At 37.0% G+C, this 24,122-nt stretch overlaps 1 protein-coding gene across 5 annotated transcripts in view; it reads left to right on the forward strand.

Moving 5' to 3' along the window:
* Window positions 1-24,122, forward strand: part of KMT2E (lysine methyltransferase 2E (inactive)) — a 92,008-nt gene that overhangs the window by 52,443 nt on the left and 15,443 nt on the right. For all 5 annotated transcript variants that reach the window (XM_045864855.3, XM_045864856.3, XM_064575398.1 and 2 more), the window contains 9 exons: window positions 1,224-1,282; window positions 2,208-2,380; window positions 7,223-7,261; window positions 10,615-10,845; window positions 10,965-11,095; window positions 12,317-12,434; window positions 13,360-13,469; window positions 16,467-16,731; window positions 18,274-18,372. In XM_045864855.3, the coding sequence (XP_045720811.1) occupies window positions 1,224-1,282; window positions 2,208-2,380; window positions 7,223-7,261; window positions 10,615-10,845; window positions 10,965-11,095; window positions 12,317-12,434; window positions 13,360-13,469; window positions 16,467-16,731; window positions 18,274-18,372 (1,225 nt within the window). The remainder of the gene's footprint in view (window positions 1-1,223; window positions 1,283-2,207; window positions 2,381-7,222; window positions 7,262-10,614; window positions 10,846-10,964; window positions 11,096-12,316; window positions 12,435-13,359; window positions 13,470-16,466; window positions 16,732-18,273; window positions 18,373-24,122) is intronic.

Genomic DNA, 24,122 nt, shown 5'->3' on the forward strand with positions numbered 1-24,122 from the left:
GATAAAGTTGCTGTAAACATTTTGTGCACAGGTTTTGGTGTGAATGTAAGGTTGTTTTCTCTGGGATAAATGCCTAAGAGTGCAAATTGTTCAGTCACATGGTGGTGGCATGTTTAGTTTTATAAGAAATTGTCCAAATATTTTGCAGATCAGTTGTACCATTTTACATTCCTATCAGAAATGTTGGAGTAATCTAGTTATTTTTTATTTTTAGGATTGCTTCTTATACTTTATTTTTATAATTATATACTTAATGTGATTATGTCCTTCCACCCCTGAAGTAAGATAAAAAACAGACTATTCTTTCCATTGTTTGCTTCCTTATTAGAAACAGATATGTACATACATATTTATATTCCTTTCCTTACTTAGGTAAGTGATAGTATATTACAGTTTTTCCCACATTTCCTTTTTTCTCTTAAAAATAATGTGCTGAGGGGCGCCTGGGTGGCTCAGTTGGTTAAGCGACTGCCTTCGGCTCAGGTCATGATCCTGGAGTCCCTGGATCGAGTCCCGCATCGGGCTCCCTGCTCGGCGGGGAGCCTGCTTCTCCCTCTGACCCTCCCCCCTCTCATGTGCTCTCTCTCTCTCATTCTCTCTGTCTCAAATAAATAAATAAAATCTAAAAAAAAAAAAAAAGAATAATGTGCTGAAGGGGCGGCGCCTTGATGGCTCAGTCCTTAAGTGTCTGCCTTTGGCTCGGGTCGTGATCCCGGGGTCCTGGGATCGGGCTCCCTGCTCAGCGGGGAGCCTGCTTCTCCCTCTCCCACTCCCCCTGCTTGTGTTCCTGCTCTCTCTCTCTGTCAAATAAATGAATAAAATCTTAAAAAATAATAATAAAAATAATGTGCTGAAGATCACTTTATAGTAGTATATAGAGATTGATTCATTTCTTTCCATCCCTTCAAGATGCTCCATCTTTTTCATGAAATAGCATTCTTTTTTAACAGACTTTTTTGCTTTAAATATTTAATTTGAAAAAATACTAGTTTCCTAAGTAAAAAGTTATTTTCTTAAAAGAGTGCAATAGAGTCACTTAACAGTCATCTGCTAATTATGCTAGATAAGATCTAACTAAGGCCAGGGACAAAACATATATTTTATATTGTTCGTTTTTCAGTAAGAACATCAGAAAGATTGTGAAGTTTATCACATTTAAAACGGATCTGCTTATATCTAAATTCATGAAAGTTTGATAAATAATCATTAATATTTTAATACAGGAATTTGGATAAAGAGAGGGCAGTGCTCCTACAACGGCGGAAGAGGGAAAATATGTCAGGTAGGTGAAAAGGATCTATACTAAATTAAGATTAGTGTGATTGAGAGAATGAGTGGCCTGTATATTTTAGTCAGATGTAAACACCTTGCCAGTGAATGTTGATTGTATATATGACTTAGAATCAGGTAGAGATTTTAAACAGCCTTTTTTTATTTATAGATTATAGAACAAGAATGTACTTATTTTAGAAAATGTGGGAAGTAGAGGAAAATAAAAATTAAATCATTCATATTTTTCTACAAAGGTAACAAATTGGTTTAAGGAAGTATTAAAATATGTTGGCTTTTCAGGTAGATGGTGATCCATTAGTTTATCATATGGAATAGTATTTTTTTCATTTTTAGGAATAGATTTTAGAAGTATAGCTACAGTACAACTTTCACTTTGGCTTAAAACAGTATTAATACAAATGGTTTTGAATAATCATAGTTTATTGAACTATTTCTGTTTGATGGACATTTAGGTTGTTTCCAGTATTTTTTGTTTTGTTTTTGTTACTACAAATAGTACCTTCAATGAAACCGTCTTGGTTAAGTTTTTGGATGTTCGTTCACTTTATCTTTGGATACATACCTAGAAATAGGATTACTGGGTGAAAGGGTAAATGGAGAATTTTGCTAGATATGGCTAAATTCCCTTTCATAGGGAATTTTGAATTTCCTTGCAGTTTATGCAAGTGCTGGTTTCCAACAGTCATGGCATCTCAGTATATTGTTAGACTTTTGCATCTAGTTTAATGTATAAGAAATGGTACTTGCAGTTTGCATTTAAATGTATCTTACTTTGGGTGAGGTGAGGAAGTAAAAAAAAATGTTTATTCTTCAGACAGATGGAGATACAAGTTTGCCATATAGAGTGCTGTTTTGTTTTTTATTTTGTTCGAAATAGTATTACAAGTACAATAATTTTTATTTTGCCTTGGAAGATGGTGATACCAGTGCAACTGAGAGTGGTGATGAGGTTCCTGTGGAATTATATACTGCATTTCAGCACACCCCAACATCGATTACTCTAACTGCTTCACGAGTTTCCAAGGTTAATGATAAAAGAAGGAAAAAAAGTGGGGAGAAAGAACAAAATATTGCAAAGTGTAAAAAAGTAAGTTTTTCCTTTCTTAAGATGAGTATATGGGAAGTGGTGGGAGCTGAGTTTTACAGGAAAGGCAGATGAGTATTGGATGGTAGCCAGAAAAGATGGCAGAATCTAAGCTTTTTAAAACTCATTTTAAAATTTTAATATGTTTTAAAGATTGGAGTGTAATAGAGAAGAATGTTTGCATAATGATTTGCAATCATCACTAATGAAACTAGTCATAGAAATGCAAAAGCTAGGGGCGCCTGGGTGGCTCAATTGGTTAAGCAACTGCCTTCGGCTCAGGTCATGATCCTGGAGTCCCGGGATCGAGTCCCGCATCGGGCTCCCTGCTCAGCGGGGAGTCTGCCTCTGCCTCTGACCCTCCTCCCTCTCATGCTCTCTGTCTTTCATTCTCTCTCTCTCAAATAAATAAAATCTTTAAAAAAAAAAAAAAAAGAAATGCAAAAGCTAAAAGAAAAAAGAAAAAATTGCTGCTTTACAAAACAGAAATAACAGTCCTAAATTTTTAATAGCTTATGAACAGGTAAAGGAGCACAGAATGATTGTGAATGATTGTTTATAGTTCTCTGAATCATATTTAATCATTTTTTTTTAAAGATTTATTTGAGAGAGAGAGAGTGAGAGAGAGCATGAGAGGGGAAGAGGGTCAGAGGGAGAAGCAGACTCCCCACTGAGTGGGGAGCCCGATGTGGGACTCGATCCTGGGACTCCAGGATCACGACCTGAGCCGAAGGCAGTCGCTTAACCAACTGAGCCACCCAGGCGCCCCATATTTAATCATTTTAATAAGCCTCCATATTTGTTGAATTTCTTATCATGTAGATTTCTTTCACTTAAATTCTATGTGATAAATTATCCCAAGGATGTAATGGCACAAAACCATTTCTGGGCCACTTTTTCATTAAATTTGTTATAATTGCTATTGAAGATTTTTGTCTGCTCAGGTAAAAAATACTTTTCATGATGACTATATTGCTATTATAGAGTGAAATTATCCCTAGATATATAATCAGGGTTTTTTCAAAGAAAGCATTTTTTCCACGAGTAATTCTTCATGATATTATCTGGTTGTTTAATAGGCAGCATGTACTTTGAATTTTCTAATTTCACCTCCCTGTTTAAAATATACTTTGACTATAGCAGTCTTCACATATTATGTCGCTCTCCAGTTCTGCTATTCTTCTACCTGTATTTTATCCATTCTGAATAATTTGTTACTAAATTCTACCTGCACTTTCTCGGTGTTACCTTTTTCTTTTTCTTTTTTTAAGTAAGCTCCACACCCAGTGTGGGGCTTGAACTTACGACCCTGTGATCAGGAGTCACAGGCTGTGCTGACTGAGCCACCCAGGTGTCCCACTGGGTGTTATCTTTGCTTATGCTGTTCCCTTCACCATTTAGAATATTCTCTTCTCGGGAATGCCTGGGTGGATCAGTCAGTTAAGCATCTGCCTTAGGCTCAGGTCATGATCCCAGGGTCCTAGGATCTAGCTGCATCAGGCTCCGTGCTCAGTGGGGAGCTTGCTTCCCCCTTTGCCTGCCGCTCCCCCCTGCTTGTGTTCCCTCGCTCCCTCACTCTCTGTCAAATAAATAAAATCTTAAAAAAAAAATGCCTCTTGCAATTTAGGAATTCATGATTGGTATTGACTCACCTTTTTCATCTCATGCTTTCAAATTATGCTTTCCTATTTATTGTAAAAAAGTTACTTGAGTGGCGCCTGGGTGGCTCAGTCATTAAGTATCTGCCTTTGGCTCAGGTCATGATCCCAGGGTCCTGGGATTGAGCCCCACATTGGGCTCCCTGCTTGGCGGGAAGCCTGCCTCTCCCTCTCCCACTCCACCTGCTTGTGTTCCTTCTCTCTCTGTCAAATAAATAAAATCTTAAAAAAAAAAAGTTATTTGAGGGTCACCTGGGTGGCTCAGTTGGTTAAGTGTTTGCCTTCAGCTCAGGTGGATCAAGTCCTGCATCGGGCTCCCTGCTCAGCTGCTCAGTGGGGAGCCTGCTTCTCCCTCTCCCTCTGCCGCTCCCCCTGCTTGTGCTTTCTCTCTGTCAAATAAATAAATAAAATCTTCAAAATAAAAAAAGTTACTTGAAGGGTGCCTGGGTGGCTAGTCAGTTAAGCTTTCAACTCTTGATTTTGGCTCAGGTCATGATCTCAGGATTGTGAGACTGAGCCCCCAGTCAGGCTCCACGCTCAGTGGGGAGTCTGCTTCTCCTCGCCCTCTCTCTCCTTTTTATTTTTTTCTCTCTCTCAAATAAATAAATCTTTTCAAAAAAATGTTACTTGGAAATTTTATCCTTGTATATTTGTTTTAGGTCATTTGGTTTAACAAATCTATTTTTTGAGTAAAGCATAGATTCTGCCCTTTTTTCTGGCTGGAATGACTTTTGGCTATTTAAAATGAATCAGTCCCGAGTCTTGATTGTGTCAAAGTTATTTCAGAATATTGCTGTATATTTAAAGAGAGATTTTTCTCTTGTGTTGTTAGTAAATATAGACAAGGATTAGAAAAAAAAAAATCCAGGAACTGTGCATACAAGATCTAGTTTGCTGTACCCACTGTTAAGGTTTTACTATTATTTGAGGTTAATATGTAATTAAAAAATATATAACAGAGGATGTATACGGTTTTGCTTTTTATTCAGCCTGTTGCTGTTATAGCTAATTGTTAAAAATTTGAATGGCGTTTACAGTAGATGTTCTGGATAGATAACAGTTTTTAAATACTAATAAAACCCTAGCAAGGTATTGATGTTTCAGTAATTCAGGACTTTGACATGAAGTATTAATACTATTTTTTTTTAAGAGAGGAGGGACAGAAGGAGAGGCAGAGGGAGAGAGACTCTTAAACAGGCTCCATGCTCAGCATGGAGCCTGAGGCGGGGCTTGCTCTCCTGACCTTGAGATCATGACCTGAGCAGAAATCAAGAATCGGACACTTGGGGTGCCGGGGTGGCTCAGTCATTAAGCGTCTGCCTTTGGCTCGGGTCATAATCCCAGGGTCCTGGGATCGAGCCCTGCATCAGACTTGCTGCTCGGCGGGAAGACTGCTTCACCCTCTCCCACTCCCCCGCTTGTGTTCCATCTCTCTCTGTCAAATAAATAAATAAAATCCTAAAAAAAAGAATCGAACACTTAACTGACTGGGCTACCCTGGTGCCGCATGAACTCTTAATACTGTTAATGATGCACAATAACATAGAAAAAGACGTGTATTGTGACTATCCTTCAAATTCTTTTTTCTTTCTTTTTTTTTTTTTTTAATTTCAGCAGCATAGCCATTATCCAGCCTCAAAAATCTTTAAATCATCTTTAGTTTTGGACGTTCAGATTTATTTTCAAAAGCACTATTGATTTTTTTCCTTTGGAATGTCTCTTGTATTTTTATTTTTCTTCCTTTTGTTTCTACAAACCCTTATCACCTCATAGTAGTGCAGTAATAACTTACCATCTTTAATTTCTCCAACTTTATCCTCTTTCTGCTTCACAACATCCTATATTTGGTTATGTTTCCTGGGAATATTGTTCTTACATCTCTGCTCAGAAGTATTTTATTGATTCGTCCACCATAAAGAAAAGCATACCTGTATTTTAAGTCGGAATCATAAAATCTGACTTTAAATAAGGCTTCCATGATCTAATTTAAAATTTTTAGCCAATTTTATGTCCTACTCTTTAGTAGGTACAAGTATGTGTCTTAGTTTTTCCTTGAATGTGACGTATTTTTTCCTATTTGCCTTCTTTCATATTTCTTTTTATAATTTTTAAAAATATTTATTTGAGAGAAAGGGAAAGCACAAGGGGGGTGCAGAGGGAAAGGGAGAAGCAGACTCCCTGCTGAGCAGGGAGCCCCCTGGGGCGGGGGAAGGCTTGACCCCAGGACCCTGAGATCATGACCTGAGCGGAAGTAGACGCTTAACCTCCTGAGCCACCCAGGCGCCCCTCATATTTCTTTAGTACTAGGATTGTGTTCCTTTCAGTTGTTCATCTGAGTACTTCCATTCTCCAAAGTCTACCTAGCTCTTTTCACATGTTTTCCATGAAGGTTCATTGCCTTGTTTTTGTTAATAAATCTGCTTTTCTTCTGACATGTAGTCTACACATAAACTTGACAGTTAAGTGTATTTGGATCTATATTGCTTACTCTCGGTTTATGTTTGTTAGTCTCCCTAGAGACTTTGGGGTGGAGTGATGACAAAGATAGGAATTAAATGTTAAATACTACTTCAGGACCCAGCAGATTAGTGAGCTGTTACTAAATATTTATTGAATAAATATAACTGTTTATTACTTAAGCCTCACTACATGTTCAAATACACTTACTAGTTGACTTAGAGAAAGTAGTAACACTATTTTATCACTCCCAAAACTTACCTAATGACTTCAAAAAATTACTGTAATATTACAGAAAATTTGAGATTTTTTAAAGCAACATCATATACATATTCTCATGTTCTTCAATAGTCTGCGTTCTTTTTTTTTTAATTTGTGTATAGTTGATATACATTGTTACTTTAGTTTCAGGTATACAAAGTGTGCATTCTATTTTTTTTAAGATTTTATTTGAGAGCGAGAGAGAGAGAGCAAGAGCGAGCGTACAAGTGGAGGGGAGGGGCAGAGGGAGAGGGAGAAGCAGACTCCCCACTAAACAGGGAGCCTGATGTGGAACTTGACCTTTGCCGAATACAGATGCTTAACCGACTGAGCCACCCAGGTGCCCCATCTGCATTCTATTGTTAATAATAGAGTAATATTGTAGTAGATGACTTTAGTGAACTGATTGATTCTTAAATATTATATCCAGTTTTAAAAAAAACTAACTTAGAATTTCATGTTATTTCAGGCCTTTCGTGAAGGATCTAGGAAGTCATCAAGAGTAAAGGTAAATACATTAAATTTAAGTCCTTAGTACCAACTGTCAGTTTTTCAGGAGCTTACTAAGTGATTGCTTGTACATAATCTTTATGTTCTCTTCATTGTGTATCATGTCATTGCTTATTATCTTTAAGATATGGCACCATAGAGAAGTGGCACCATAGAGAATCCTCATTTGATTAATATGCCACTTCTGGAGTTTATTCACACTGTTAAAGTATTAAGCAAAAGGAGATGGTATATAAGTAATTGCTAATATCAGATTTTGGATAATCTGAATTTCAGTTATTGCATTCCATGCCTCCCAGTACCACTTTGTATACTGGACATATGAATGCAAAATCACACTGAGAATTTGAAAATTTGCTTTTTTTTTTTTTTTTTTGGTATAATTGGGATTCTAGTGATTTAGTCAAGTAAGTTGTTATAAAATACTATAAAATCACCATTGAAGTACAAAGTAGTCCCCTGTACCTTGAATTAATTAGAATATATCCTCAATTTTGTAGATGTCCAGATTGCTGAGAGAGGCAAGGCATGTCAGCTCTGCCTCCCCCTAAAAGATAGGTGTTGGATCGCAGAGGTCAGCTGTGTAATGTGACTATAGCTTTCGAGGTGATGTGGTTCAAGGATAATGGGGTTTCTCAAGTTGTCAGATAGTAAAATAGGATGTGGGGAGCATGTTACAGTATATTTGTTGTGCCCATAGTGTAAAGCATAATAGTTACTCATTATTCCACGTTCTCTGGAAAACAGATCATTAAGCAGCTGTCTAGTGATGATGATTGCATGCTTTTGTAGTTCTTTCTCAAGAAAGTTAATACATGGTGTCACTCAACAGAATGCAAGCCCAAAGTTTCATAGAATGTTCTTAAAGTTGGGGATTTTATACTTACTGTATATTTATGGGTTTATGGGATATTCTCTGACATAGCATACAGTCTGAAAAAGTTTTTGAATTCAGCTAGTGGAGACTTAATATTCTTGATAGTTTCCTTTTCTTTCTAATTTATGCAGTCATTCCAATAGCAGGTTTATTGAAGATGGTGCATCTTTTACTTAAGTGAAATATTTTCATTTGTTATGTAAAGAAATGACTAAGGAAGTAAACTTTTAATGATGCTTTGTGCATCTTTAAAGATATTTTTTTACTTCACTCAGAGATACCTCATTGAGATCATAACAGTTCCAGTTAATAATTCTATAGTATTTATAGGTTCAAGAGATACAGAAGAATTTACTGTATCTAATATATACCAGGTCAGTAGAAGGCTTGGGTGGGGGAGAGAGTAAAAAAGAAAGAAAAAATTTTAAAATTTAAGATTTCTTCAATAAAGCTGATGAAAGCTTTGACATGTAGTATTTCATATTTGTGTAAAAATCTGTTACAAGGTGGTCATTATAATGTGGGATTTATAATTACATAAAATATCAGTTGGTAAAAATAAACCTACTCCTGTCAAATAGTTGAACAACTTACTATAGTTTGTTTCATTGTAGGAAAGAATGATACTTTTTGATAAATTTTAGTGTTACTGTATGTGTGTACATGCCTAACAGGATATAGAAGGGTTTTTATGAATTCTACATGTGATTTTAAAATTTTAGTTATGTAGGTTGTACATATTTTAGAAATAATCTTTTCTCATCAAGGTGTTCAGTGTTGTAGAAAGAAACTGATGAATAGCATTTACAGAAAATTGAAATGTCATGTGTTAAAACCAATTATAAATTAGAAATCTGAATGATGCTAATGAAACATAAATGTTTTTGTTATCTGCATTGATTGATTTTCATTCTAAGATTGCAAATAAGAATTGTTGTGGGAGGGGCACCTGGGTGGCTTAGTCATTAAGTGTCTGCCTTTGGCTCAGGTCATGATCCCAGGGTTCTGGGATCAAGCCCCACGTTGGGCTCTCTGCTCGGTGGGGAGCCTGCTTCTCCCTCTCCCTCTGACACTCCCCTTGCTTGTGTTTGTTCTCTCTGTCTCTGTCAAATAAATAAAAGCTTAAAAAAAAAAAAAAAAGAATTGTTGTGGGAGTCCACATTTTAATATATTTTTAAAATGTGTGGTAATTGTGCCTATCTATAAATTGCATTCCAGCAAGAGAAGTGTCCCCTTTTGTTGTTTGTTTTTTTTTTTAAAGATGTTTTTTATTTTTAAGTAATCTCTACACCCACCATGGGGCTCAAACTCACCACCCCAAGATCAAGAGTCGCATGCTCCTCTGACTGAGCCAGCCAGGCAACCCCCCTTTTTGCTCTGTAACAGATTAAGAGAGGCTGTAACTTTTTGTACTTGGCATTTAGCATTCTTATCTTATGGGTTTTTAGTAGGAGGTATAGATGAAGAGCAAGTATTTAAGTTTAAAGGTCCGTGCTGTTACTGTGACCCTTGAATTTAGACTATGAACCATTTTGGGTCATTTTACATTCTGTGAGACATTTTGTTCTCATGTCAAATTTATCATGTGGACAGTTGATTATAGATCTTGAAATTACACTAAATTAAGATATCAAAGTGTATTTTTAAATAAAACATGTTAAAATTGTAGTCTATCAGAACTGAGTACAAGGTAGATATTGATAGAGTCTAATAAAAAATTTCATGTTATCTTTTTTTTTTTTAGAACGTGCCCAAGAGAGCAGTGGGGGAGGGGCACAAGGAGAGGGGGAGAGAGAGAGAATCTTAAGCAGGCTCCACGGCCAGCTCGGGGGCCCATGCGGGTCTTCATCTCACGGCCCTGAGATCATGACTTAAGCCAAAATCAAGAGTTGGACACTTAACTGACTTGCCAGCCAGGTGCCCCTACGCTCTTTTTTTTTAACCATTAGCTGACAGTGACTCCACAAAGATTTGGGTATTTGCAGTTTTATTATTGGCCTCCATTTGGCTACAGTGCTGGTGTCATTGAAGCCTGAATTTATGCTAGTGCAACATCATGGGGCCTCCTTTAGTTTTCTAAGTCCTTATTTGTCTGGCATGCAGTATAAAGACATAGTAGGCTGCTTATTTGTGGTCTGTTTTTGTCTAGGACCAACTCAGATTTATATTATGTTCTTTTTTTTAAAGATTTTATTTATTTGACAGAGAGACACAGCGAGAGAGGGTACAGAAGCAGGGGGAGTGGGAGAGGGAGAAGCAGGCTTCCTGCTGAGCAGGGAGCCCGATGCAGGGCTCGATCCCAGGACCCTGGGATCATGACCCGAGCCGAAGGCAGACGCCCAACGACTGAGCCACCCAGACGCCCCTATATTATGTTCTTTTACATAGATTATCATTTATTTGTGTGTGTGTGTATAAATACATATAAATACTTAGAAGTCCAGATATTAATGCTTAGTTTGCTATGGTTTTAGGGTTCTGCTCCAGAGATTGATCCTTCATCTGATGGTTCAAATTTTGGATGGGAGACAAAAATCAAAGCGTGGATGGATCGATACGAAGAGGCAAACAGTAACCAGTATAGTGAGGGTGTTCAGAGGGAGGCACAAAGAATAGCTCTGAGATTAGGCAATGGAAATGACAAAAAAGAAATAAATAAATCAGATTTGAATACCAACAGTTTGCTCTTCAAACCTCCTGTTGAGGTAAGTACATCATTTGCCAAAAAGAATTACGAAAGAAAAACCATTTTCTAATGCATATCTCGAGTAGTTATATTGAAAGCAATCAGGTTTAATTAATCTCAGCATTTCTCTGATTTTAGAGCCATATACAAAAAAATAAGAAAATTCTGAAATCTGCAAAAGATTTGCCTCCTGATGCACTTATCATTGAGTACAGAGGGAAGTTCATGCTAAGAGAACAGTTTGAAGCAAATGGATATTTCTTTAAGAGGTATATTCATGTATTTTACCACTTATCTGTAGTTAAGAATTGTTTTTGGCTATTTTACTGAGATGCTGTCTGTGTTCGTATGTATTTTGCTTTCCTAAGTGATCATTTTGATACATTTAAAAGTGTAGTGTGATTGAACAGTGACTAATGATAACTTTTGAACTATAATAAGATATAGCAAAAAGCAGATGTATTCCTCAGTCTCTTACCCATCTCTATCTTGCTGACACTCCTACAGCAGTCTACTTCAAAGATAAACTGCAGCAATATAGGTGGATGTTAATTAAAAACTCTAATGATTACCTAAGATTATAAGGACTCCTTCTGCATCCAGTACCTTTCCCAACTCTTTGTAACATAATTGGTAGACCCTGAAAAGACCATTGGTGATCACAGGCAAAAAAACCCCTTCCTCTTTATTAGATGTTAGATTTGCTCTTACATTATTGCCACCACTTTAACTGCCACTTTCTTGGCACTGGAATGTCTCTGGAGTCTCTTCTGTGGTTTGTGATTTTGGTGGGGATTTGATGTTGTGACCCATTGCTTCCCTGAGGTCTGGAAATAGTTGGTATCTCTAGAGAGATAACATTCTCAGTCTATATGATTATTAAAAGTATTTGTTTATAACTTGAGTTTTTAAGATTTGAAACATAAACAAGAATACTTTTACATACTAATTTTATCTGAAACAGTGCTATAAATCAAACTTAAGTGCACTAGGAAATAAGGATTTTAAAGGCATCCAGTTATGAATCCTTCTGTAAAGGCAGTAGTCACTCCCTTTTTATTTTTCCTTGTAAATTTGAATTTCTACTTTCAATTAATTACCTTTGATTTAGATAAGATTATTGGAGCAGTTAAAAATCTAATTAGCATGAACTAGCCCTTAATGAATGGGTTCTGGTATCAGATTGCCTGTATTCAAATCTTGGCTTCACTATTTTTTTTTTTTTTTAAGATTTTATTTATTTGACAGAGAGAGACACAGTGAGAGAGGGAACACAAGCAGGGGGAGTGGGAGAGGGAGAAGCAGGCTCCCCGCAGAGCAGGGAGCCCGATGCGGGACTCGATCCCAGGACTCTAGGATCATGACCTGAGCTGAAGGCAGTCGCTTAACCAACTGAGCCACCCAGGCGCCCATTGGCTTCACTATTTACTTTGAGTCTTTTATAAGTTTGTTAATATGTTAATGTTTATAATGCATTTCTTTCTTTGTAGACCATATCCTTTTGTTTTATTTTATTCTAAATTTCACGGGCTAGAAATGTGTGTTGATGCAAGGACTTTTGGGAATGAGGCTCGGTTCATCAGGCGTTCTTGTACACCCAATGCAGAGGTAAGCTTATAGAAATCTTTTTGGGAGGCAGGGGTTTGGGGGATGTATGGAATCAAGTATCAAACAAATCTGGTAGCCTTTTTAACCATTGATGCATTTTATTATTGCCCAGTGTGATTCCATTGTGAAAAATTAGGTGATATTGGGCTGTGAGGTCTTAAAAATGACTTTGCACATTGAAGAAATTGTGATGTTCTTTGTAAAAGAAAATACTGGACTTCTGTTTACTTCTGAAGCTCTATTTATGGGTCAAATACATGATCTGATTGGATCAAGATAGATGACAAAACTGAAAGCTAAAGTAGATTTTATATGTGCTACTATAAAATTTCTTATAAAACTGTTCTAATTTGGAGCCTAAAGTAGTATTTCTGGGTTTGGTTTGGGTTTTTTTTTTTCCACACGCCAAAATAAACATTAATTTATAGCTATGTTACAGTTGAGTATAGGTTTTGAAACCAGAACTTTCTAGATTCGTGTCTTCTCTTTGACGAACCAGCTTTGTAACCTCTCCTATGCTTGTTTTACCTTTAAAAACTTGTTAAGAGGACTAAAGGAGTTAATACATGTGAAGTACCTAGAACAGTGTAAGTATGGTATTAACTGTACCATTACTCATGACTTCATGTCATCAAATCGAAGGTACCATCCCTTATAAAACTCCCAATTTCAGGGGGAGGGGAAAAATATGCATTTTGCAGTCAATGAAGTGTAGTATTTGCTTTTTAATGCTACATGGTGGACTGTAGAGTTTGCATCACTGTACTTGCAACTACCACGATTTATAGTTACAAGTCTTGTAATTGCGTATTTTTCCCATTGTACTCATGAATTACTTTGAAAAGTTTTCAAAATTGCAGGATGAGGTGCTTCTAAAGATAGAGAATAATTTATAAAAATGTAAAATTATTCTTTTAACTAACAGGTGAGGCATGAAATTGAAGATGGAACCATACATCTTTACATTTATTCTATACAGAGTATTCCAAAGGGAACTGAAATAACTATTGCCTTTGATTTTGACTATGGGAATTGGTAAGTCCAAGTTTCTAAATATGTTAACCTGTTTTGAAATAGTTCCTTAAGGTCCTCCTAAAAATCGAGGTATTGTCATTACTTCCATAGCTTTTTAATTGTATTTATTATGAGGCAATGAAATGTACTTGAAAACAAGCATTTTGGTGTCAACTTCCACTAAGCGTTATTACTTAGTTTTTTTCCAAACTTTATTATTGTAATGTTATTGATCATAGTAATTAAAAAAGGTAGTCCTAATTCAGCCATACAACACTGACCTTGTTTACATGAGACTTTGTTCTTTATGGTATTTTAGGGGGTACAGTTTTAGTCTTACAGTTAATTTGGCTGATCAGTGTGAATGGATAATTTCACTTTTGCCCCTCATACAAAAGAAATTGTGTAAATTTTCTTTGCAGTATAAATTGAAAGGTTTTGTTGGAGTCCTGTAAGGAAATTCTGAGAACTGTTGTTCTGAAACACTAGGGAAATAAACTTAATTCTGAGCATAAAAACTTCAGTTTAAATTCTCTGTAAATTATATTCTGTAGTGTTTTGCTTTCACCTTTTCTCATTCATTTCTTTTGAGATTTGGTTCTATTCCGTGTAGCTCTAGTTCACTTATTTTCATAGCCAATGGCATTTATCCATCCCTCTTATTGGATCTTTAGATTTACCAAAACTGTTTCTATGACTTTTTGAACATGTCTTTATGGGCACATGTTCTCTCTATGGGAGGGAATCTAGGGGGTGTGCTTGCTCAGCTCTAGGATGCGCACGGCCTCAGTGTTTACCAGACATGGGGTGATGAATAGTTTCTATTCTCACACCCTTCTTCCTTGCTCCAATTCCTTACGACTTTTAAAAACTGATGCTAATTCATGTGAAATGGTATCTTTTTATGTTTTTAATGATCATTTTCCTTATTTTATGAGCCCAAGGATCTTTTTGTATTATTAATTTGTCATTTGGATTTCCTCTCTTATGAATTGTTTAATCATCTTTAATTTTCCTGCTGGACAGTCTTTTTCTGATTTTTGAGGGGGAGAGGGGGATGGTTCTTTTTGTATCCTGTAGTCTATTTGGTTATAAGCATTTCAGTTCATTTCCTCCTATTCTGTATTTTATTTTCAAAATTTTGTATGGTAACCTGTTTAAATGAGTCAGTTTTACATGCCTATTATGTTTTCTGTCAGTGAAATTCCACTTCCTGCACTGTGCATCTCTACTTGATTGTTGGGAGTCAAATTTAGTATAGCTTACTAAGCATTACCTTGTTAGCCCCTTTTCTCCCAGATGGTGGAAAATTTAGCATAATGGCTCTTTGCTCATTGCTTTGAAAGACTGTTTCCCATAAGTGGTTAAGAATATAAGCTTTTTATAATCTGACTGGTTTCAAATCCTAGCTTGGTTGCTTATTATTAGCTGTGTAACTTTGGACCAATTCTTCATCTCATTATATCGTAATAGGAGAATAATCTCACCTAACAGGAATGTTTTGAAGATTCAGTGAGTTTAAGATATGTAGAGTGTTTAAAACAGTTCCTGGCACAAAATAAGTGCTTTTAATAAACATTAGCTGTTTGCCATCATTATTTGCCGTTGTTATCCTACAATCAAAGAAAACGTCTAGAAAGAGTTTCAACCTAGTTTCTAGTAATACCTAATTTGGGGAGGTGGGGGCATTAGATCATCAGTCTTTGAGTTCTATCCCTGATTCACAGATTTTAGCCAGTTTGACTTATACTAATCTTGAAATTGAGTAAGGAGCAGTATTGGAAACTTAGGAAAGTAAATTATTTTTATGGCAAACAAACATTAAACTACTTAAAACATGTAAAATGGGAGGCTTCTACTGTTTAACTCAGGTTTGGGCATTTTGCCTGCATCCTGGAGAGAAACTAAATGATGGTGGTAGGGATATGGAGGGCAGAGTTAAGAAATACTGAGGAGATGAAAAATGTGAGCTTTGGACTCACACAGACCTGTACCTGAATGCTGTCCCAACCGTTTAGTAACTGTGTCACTTTGGACAAAATGCTGAACCTCTCTGCACTTTTAATCTTCTCTGTATGGTAGAAGTAATAATTATCACTGCAGTGAAAATGAGAGATAGTGCAATTATTTTTCAAGTGTCCATTTGAAAGAGGGAACACCTAAGAGCGGCAAAGGGAAACATAACTTCACCTTTTTTCAAGGTGGTTTTTTAAAGACACCTGGTTATCAAAGTAATTTCTTAAAGTATAAGACATAGTTCAGGCTTGGGACCACTGAAGTAAATACCATTTTTGCCTTAATGTGAGCCAAAGAATCATTTTACTTAAAAGGACTCAATTTTAATTTATTGAGTTTTTTTTTTCTTTCTTCTAAACCATAACTGGGTCAGAAATCAACTTTTTTTTTTTTTAAGATTTTTATTTATTTATTAGCGAGAGACAGACAGCAAGGAGGGAACATAAGCAGGGGGGGAGTGGGAGAGGGAGAAGCAGACTCCCCACCAAGCAGGGAGCCCGAGATGCGGCGCTCGATCCCAGGACCCTGTGATCATGACCTGAGCTGAAGGCAGTCGCGTAATGACTGAGCCACCCAGGCACCCTCAGAAATCAACTTGTAATGATTATGTTTTTTAAATGAGGGGGGGGCGCCTGGGTGGCTCAGCCAGTTAAGCGTCTGCCTTTGGCTCAGGTCATGATCCCAAGGTCCTGGGATCGAGCCCTGCATCGGGCTCCCTGCTCTGCAGGGAGCCTGCTTCTCCCTCTCCCACTCCCCCTGCTCGTGTTCCCTCTCTCGCTGTGTCTCTCTCTGTCAAATAAATAAAATCTTTTAAAAAAAAAAAATGAGGGGGAAAAAAACTTCTTTTGTGATAGTTACCATGGGAATGCAAATGAGTGAAAAGTAAGGATTGCTTATAAGTAGTAGTAGTAGCATACAATTTTACAGAGTTGCAGCTTAAAATGGATTAGAAAATTTTGCACTTTGTGTCTTGAATAAATATTTAACTGGTTATCTTTCCAGTAAATACAAGGTGGACTGCGCATGCCTCAAAGAAAATCCAGAGTGCCCTGTTCTAAAACGTAGTTCTGAATCCACGGAAAACATCAATAGTGGTTATGAGACCAGAAGGAAAAAAGGAAAAAAAGAAAAGGATATTTCAAAAGAAAAAGATACGCAAAATCAGAATATTACTTTGGATTGTGAAGGAACAACCAACAAAATGAAGAGCCCAGAAACTAAACAGAGAAAGCTTTCTCCATTGAGACTGTCAGTATCAAATAATCAGGTACTGAACTGTGCTCTTCTGATTCTCAACAGAAGTCAGCAAAAGAAAATAATCTGTCCTATTTTTAACCTCTTTTTTATGTAAAATGGTTTAAAGTTTTTAAGTTAAATCTGTTATTTAATGAAGTGCTTAGAAACATGAAACACAAGTAGAATTTGTGCAGTGTTTGTTAAGCTTGTTAAACAACTCAGCCAGCAAGTCCTTGCAGAATTGAATACAAGATTTTTCTATAACTGGGTAATTTAAAAACTTCTCCCAGATGGAATTGTCCTTAGGTTAATAATAAGTGTTTTGTTTTTTTTTTTAAAGATTTTATTTATTTATTTGATAGGCACATCCAGAGAGGGAACACAAGCAGGGGGATTGAGAGAGGGAGAAGCAGGCTTCCCACTGAGCAGGGAGCCTGATGCGGGGCTCGATCCCAGGACCCTGAGATCATGACCTGAGCCAAAGGCAGACGCTTAACGACTGAGCCACCCCGGAACCCCAATAATAAGTGTTTTTTTTTTTTAAAGATTTTACTTATTTATTTGACAGAGAGAGATAGCGAGAGCAGGAACACAAGCAGGGGGAGTGGGAGAGGGAGAAGCAGGCTTCCCGCCAAGCAGGGAGCCCGATGCGGAACTCGATCCCAGGACCCTGGGATCATGACCTGAGCCGAAGGCAGACGCTTAACGACTGAGCCACCCAGGCACCCAATAAGTTTTGGTTTTTTTTTTTTTAAAGATTTTATTTATTTATTCAGAAGAGACCGAGAGAGAGAGAGAGGCAGAGGGAGAAGCAGGCTCCCCGCAGAGCAGGGAGCCCGATGTGGGACTCGATCCCAGGACCCTGGGATCATGACCCGAGCCGAAGGCAGATGCTTAACCATCTGAGCCACCCAGGCGCCCATAAGTATTCTTAATTTAAAGTCTTAATTTCCTTTTTTTAAACATTTGGGGCATAATTATATCAATTCTATAAGGATAAGAGAAGATTTTTCAGAGAAAATTCTCTTAACACATAAGATAATTTTGGGGGATGAGTTTGGCCCTTATGTCTGCCCTGCCAGCGATGCCCTCTACATAAATGGAAGTCAGGAGGGACCATTTAAAATGAAAATTAAGTAAGGTTTCACTCCTCTCCAGTACCCCGTCTTCCGTAATTCGGTAATCAATTTAATGATAATTTCCCATAAGCTTTAAATTGAACAAACATTTATTGAGCACTTGGTGTCAATACGCACCAGGTTTTATGAAGTAATTTTATATGTTTATGTTTTGGGAAGAATATAAACAGAAGGCTGTGCTACCATATTTGACCTTGTGGGCTCTATTAATAACATTATTGACTAGAACTTTAAAAAGCAAAATTACTTAATTTTGAAAATTTTTCTTGATTTAAAACCAGTTGTAAAGTTCTGAAATGGATTTAAGTAGGCTTGTACTTTTATTGTGTTGAATGCATTAGTAGTGGTCGAAAGGCATTTATAATAGTTCAGTGTCCCTAGTTTGTAGATGAAATAGTAGTTTCTTTTATAAAGCAGTCATTTCCATCTTTCAGGAACCAGATTTTATTGATGACATAGAAGAAAAAACTCCCATTAGCAACGAAGTAGAAATGGAATCGGAGGAGCAGATTGCAGAGAGGAAAAGGAAGATGGTAAGTTGGGAAGCCAGTAGCTGCTTCGTGCTGTCTCTTGGGCTGGTGACAGCTGCTTGTCCCATAGTAGTTGTTGCTGCCTTTAGGAGAGTTTTGACCCTGTTCTTTGTTTCAAGTTAGCAAACATGATGTGCCACTGAGCATTTCTCTTTGGCTTTGTTATTACCATGCAAGTAACTTGCACGAATCTTCCCTCTTTTTATGTGTGTTTGTTAGAAATTTTAGAATGTGTGACATTTAACATTTTTGAAGCTGAGAACTATTAATAAATTTTAATGCCAGAATTACTGTTCAGAATGTTTCATTAGCGAAATGTATCTTTTCTCTTCGTAATTTAATGTAAAGCAAAATGGAATTTTAAAGCTTATAACAGCGCCAAATAAATGACTTATGTAAGAAAAACCCCACTCTTTGGTAGCTACTATGTCTGTGTCTCATACTGGTATCATAAAATAAGGTTTTCATTAAAATGCATTTGGTATTTATGTTCCTTGTTCTACTTTTTATACAGATATTTGCAAGTAAATAATACAAGATATTTTCTTAGAAATCCACGTTAATTTAGCAGTGGCTATAATATTTAGACCAGTTTGCCCAAGGATTTGAAAATGATTTTATACACCAATTAATAATCTTAGTACGGGTTTCCCCCACTCCCTTTTATTTTGTATGCTTCCTTGTTTCCTGTCTGTGATTTTCATGCTGTATTGCATGGAATCTCAGGTGTCCTATACTTAGGGTAGGGAGGGATAGGATCTTTGAAATTTAGTCATTGTAGGCCTACTTAATGTAAGTCTGTTATATTGCCTGGATGGTCATTCCTGTAACAGTATTTCATTGTTGATGTTCAGAATTATGAGAGCCATGTGGAACTGTTTCACAGCTTCTGGATTTCAGAGACACTGCTCTGAGGGGACAGGGTGATGTTTAAAAAACTCTATAGGAGAAAGTACTGAAGGAATTGGAGTTTTTTCCTTAAACCTAAAGGAATTCTTGAACCCTTTTCAAAATTTGGATACATCTAAATTATCTGTCTACCCAAATTACCTGTGGCCCTCTCTTGACTAGATTTTCAGTATTGGCCCATTCATTCCACAATAGCCACAGCAGTGCAAAACCGATTTAGAGTATCACTGGGTTTTGGATGAGGCATGTGTCTGGTAGGAGGAGCCTCTTTTCACAAGAGACTTGAAGGGCTGTAACAACTGCTTTGAAAAAATCATGAGATTTAAAAAAAAAGGTTTATTTAATGCCCTTACAATAATTTTACTCAGATTGCATTTTTAAAAAAGTTTTTATGACTGTAGGGCTACTTTAAAAAATGCTGAGAAAATCGTGAACTTAGAACATCCTCATTTTCAGATCCCAGAAGAAAACAGAAATACCCTTTTGCTGATGGAACTTTGGACAGATAAAAAAGGCTTACTTGGTCCATTTTTGGTCCTGATTTTACCTGTTATAGTATGCTGTATTAATTTAATAATTATTAATATATTTATTAATATATTTTGTTACATATAATTAATAAATTAATATAATAATTAAAATCTGTGTCCATTTTAGCATATTCATTTTAATATCTGCTTCTAAGGTTGCTGTGCAGCTGGGTATTTTTCATTCAAGTAAATTGTGGAAAACTTGAAAAGTATCAGTGTTTAGAATTTGTCTGGTATTTTGAAGGGATATGAAAAAAATACTTAAAAATATTTGCTCCTTGACCTGTAGCTCTCAAAATCATTGCAGTGTTACTATGTCTAATTGGTACATTTGCTTTGATATCTCAATTACAGAATTTTTGGATATACTCAAATAAGCAGAATGTGAAAGCATGCATCCTAGGATTCTCAAGCCAACTGGCATGGTCTCCCCCACCCCTGCCAACATATTAGTATTTGTGAGGAACAAAATATTTGGTTTTGAAAAGTTTGAATATTAATCAGCCTTTGGTGTCTGCCTCTTGTATTGGTTAGGTTAACATTAGTAGTTGGAAAGACTAATAAGGACAACGCCTGAGAAACATGTTAAGCTGATTGAAATTTCCTTCTTTGACAGACTTTAAATCATTGTGGATATAATAGGAAGATACTAGTTCTCGTATATTTATGAGATTGGGATATAAAAGGAGTTAGTCATACTCTCCTCCCAGATAAATACCATGTAGTGTCCAAATTAAAATATATTTCAGCTCATCCTTTTGTAGTATAGCTTGAAGTGTAGGAAATTGATTCGACAGTGTTTACCTACATAAATGGCTTTCATACACAACCTAATATTTAGCATTTTGCTCAGTCTCCCAAAAATTGCACCAATGGATGTATTATTTTGGTTGCTTGCTTGTTCTTTTTGGTGGAGTTGGAAGATAAGACAATGTCTCTGCCTTCAGGGGCATTTACAGAAACAGTTACAGTGCAGCAAGAAATGCGGTAAAGGAACTATAAATATGGTAACTTAGAGCTGTGGGTGGGGTGGGGGGGCTCAGAGACCGTTTCATGAGATAGGTAGTATTTATGATGGACCTTAGGAGTAGGGGTGGAACAAGTACAGATTAGCTTGTAGCTAAATTGTATGGCATTGAGTGGAGAAATAGCCTGGAGGGGGTTATAAAAGTGATAAATCCTACTTGGCTGGGATCATATAGGCTGTTTTTGAGGGGAGTAGGGGAGGTAAGGTTGGTTGCTAGCAGATCACATGAAATGTTGAGTGATAAAGATTTCATGGAAGAGTATTTATTCAAATTATTATATAACCAAAACAGAAAGCTATTCTTTTATGAACATTTTCCTTTTCCCTCCAATCATTATTTTTTCCCCTTAAGAAGTTGTTACCTACTTACAAAAGCAAATTTGTGCCTGAATGGTATAGAACTGAATAGATTATTGACATTTGCTTTTTAGCTGGTAAGAAATACTTCTTTGGCAATGGGTTGGAATTGACTTTGGAGAATCTTACAATCAGCTCAGTTAAGCTATGGCAGTTGAAATACAGTAGGCTGTTTATACTCACCTGATTCCAAAGCCAGGGCACTACTGAGTGGACGCCCCCAGGTACACAGTAGTAGGTAAGGTGAAGTGAGGTGAGGTGGCCATAACCTTGTCAGAGGTAAAGAGAGTGTGCGGCAGGAGGCTATATTGGGAAGCTCACCGCATTTTGTTAAACAAGTGATCAATTAAAACATAAAGCTTTTGAAAGATTTAAATAAAAAAGGAGGCTTGCCCCCCTCCCCCAATTTATAATGGCATGAAAAGAACTTCCTAAAGTATCTTCTGATCTGTTTTCAAAATAATTTTTTGTGGCATTATGGAAGGACTGTACCTTGGGGATATATAGTCTTGGTAATATTTGATGGTATATTGTTGTCAGATTGCTCAAACTGGAATCCAGGGAAGGTGGTTCAGGAGGCCTTCACACTTAAGAGGATAGAGATTTAAGAAATGGGTGCCTGGGTGGCTCAGATGGTTAAGCATCTGCCTTCGGCTCAGGTCATGATCTCAGGGTCCTGGGACTGAGTCCTGAGTAGGGCTCCCTGTTCTGCGGGGAGTCAGCTTCTCCCTCTCCCTCTGCCACTCCCCCCATTTGTGCTTGCTCTCTTTCTCAAATAAATGAAAAATAAAATCTTTAAAAAAAAAAAAAAGAAACAAAAAGGGTATGAAAAGATGGTCACCCAGGTTGTGAGATGCTTGTCAAGCAGCTAGGAAAATCTGGAATTAAGTGTATATCACTGGGATATAAACTACATAAGGGCGAGAATCTGTCATTTTGTTAATTGTTATAGCCCCAGCTCCTTAGGGGCAAAAATGCCTGGCTTTTATGAAGTACATGGTCAGTAAATGAGCCTACTAAATATTTCTGGCAGCCATGTAAGTAGAGATATAAGTAGTGAATTAATTGAAGCTTCCTTATAGGCCAGATAGTGTCCTGGAGGCCTTGCCAGGATGCAGGAGTCTCCATAATTTTCTTATCCCTCATCCTTCACACCAGAAATTACTCCACAGAACTCTTAAGACATTTTGTGAAAAAAAGAGCTCTTTGGCCAGTTGAGTAAACAGTGCTTCAGGTCCCCAACTTTGAGTTTCCCAGTATACACATGGTGTGTTTAAAAACTTACTCTGTTTATGAAACCATTTCATAAACTTAGACACCCTTGCAACTTGTTTGTTGTGACACCTTTGATATCCTACAGATTTTTTTTTTTAAAGATTTTATTTATTTATTTGAGACAGAGAGAATAAGAGAGAGAGAGCACATGAGAGGGGGGAGGGTTAGAGGGAGAAGCAGGCTCCCTGCCGAGCAGGGAGCCCGATGCGGGACTCGATCCCGGGACTCCAGGATTGTGACCTGAGCCGAAGGCAGTCGCTTAACCGACTGAGCCACCCAGGTGCCCCAGCTTTAGCATTTGTTTTTTTTTTTTCTTTCATAATTCTTTTTTTTTTTTTTTAAAGATTTTATTTATTTGAGAGAGAGAATGAGATAGAGCATGAGAGGGAGGAGGGTCAGAGGGAGAAGCAGACTCCCCGCCGAGCAGGGAGCCCGATGCGGGACTCGATCCCGGGACTCTAGGATCATGACCTGAGCCGAAGGCAGTCGCTTAACCGACTGAGCCACCCAGGCACCCTATCCTACAGATTTTTATTTGATGGAACAAGCATCCTGTGGGAAAAGCCTAGAAAGAATCCTGCTGTTCCTAATGTCTCTAGGAAGTAACTTGACTTAGAAAATTGCTTTAGAAGATGCAGAAGAAATTTTAATAGTAAGATATCATTAGGATAGATTTCTTGTCAGGAAAGTCATCTGAGGGTATGTGAAATATATCACCCATCTGATCAATTTTCTCTTATAACATGACTTAAGTTTATGTCAGTTACTAATTTTAATTTTCTTAAAGAGGTCTCCATTTTCTCTCATTCCAGAGTTTAGGAATTGTGTTTCTAAAGATGAGTGATTAATGACATGGTATTGAATAGCAAAAGGGATCCCATTTATTTTTATTGGTATTCTGTTCAAACAAAATGAGGATATTCAGATTTAGCTGCCTTGTAAGAAATTCAAGATTTCCAAAATCTTGTTAAAATACTTCATTCCATGCTTTCACATAAAAGTGACATGTGCTTTATATAATATATACACAATTCTTACTCATTTAACAAAACTGTGAGTGTTTGCTATATGCTGAGGACCACTGAAGGTACTGGGCGGCCAGGTTCTGGAGAAGCTTTCATGGAGGATGGCATGCATGGAATAAGAAATATCAAAGAGGAAGCAGTACTGTGAGGATAAACTGAATCATCATGTGGTAGAGAAGAAATGGGGATACCCCACAAGACATACTTACTAGTTTGGAATTACTCTATTGGTAATTAGTAATCTTAACCATTTTTTAAAAGATTAATAAATTAATCTCTAACTCTTGTTCAAGAGGATAAGCAAAGTTATTTGAGTGAGGGATCTCTTACTTTCTCTATTTCAAGGCTGTGGGTAGGATAATTTGGCAGGCTGACCCTGCTGCTTCCCTTTCCTTTAAAAGGCAAGTTTTTTATTTTAAGAACCACTTTCTACCCATTAGCAAGGTAAAAAGAAAGAAACCGTGAGTCCCTAGAGGTCTTCATTTTGTTTCCTTCCCAATTCTTTCACTCTCCTACGAGGCACATTGTCCTCTAAAGCTGCTGTGGGGTACCCACAGTGCATCAGCTTGTTTTTACTCAGTGAAAAAGTACCATTATCTCTGATTATTAGGATAAGTTATAACAATTTAC

This window comes from Mirounga angustirostris, unplaced genomic scaffold (assembly GCF_029215605.1).
Source record: "Mirounga angustirostris isolate CCGP_5_RB_7025 unplaced genomic scaffold, mMirAng1.0.hap1 SCAF_12, whole genome shotgun sequence".
Classification (NCBI taxonomy): Eukaryota; Metazoa; Chordata; class Mammalia; order Carnivora; family Phocidae; genus Mirounga; species Mirounga angustirostris.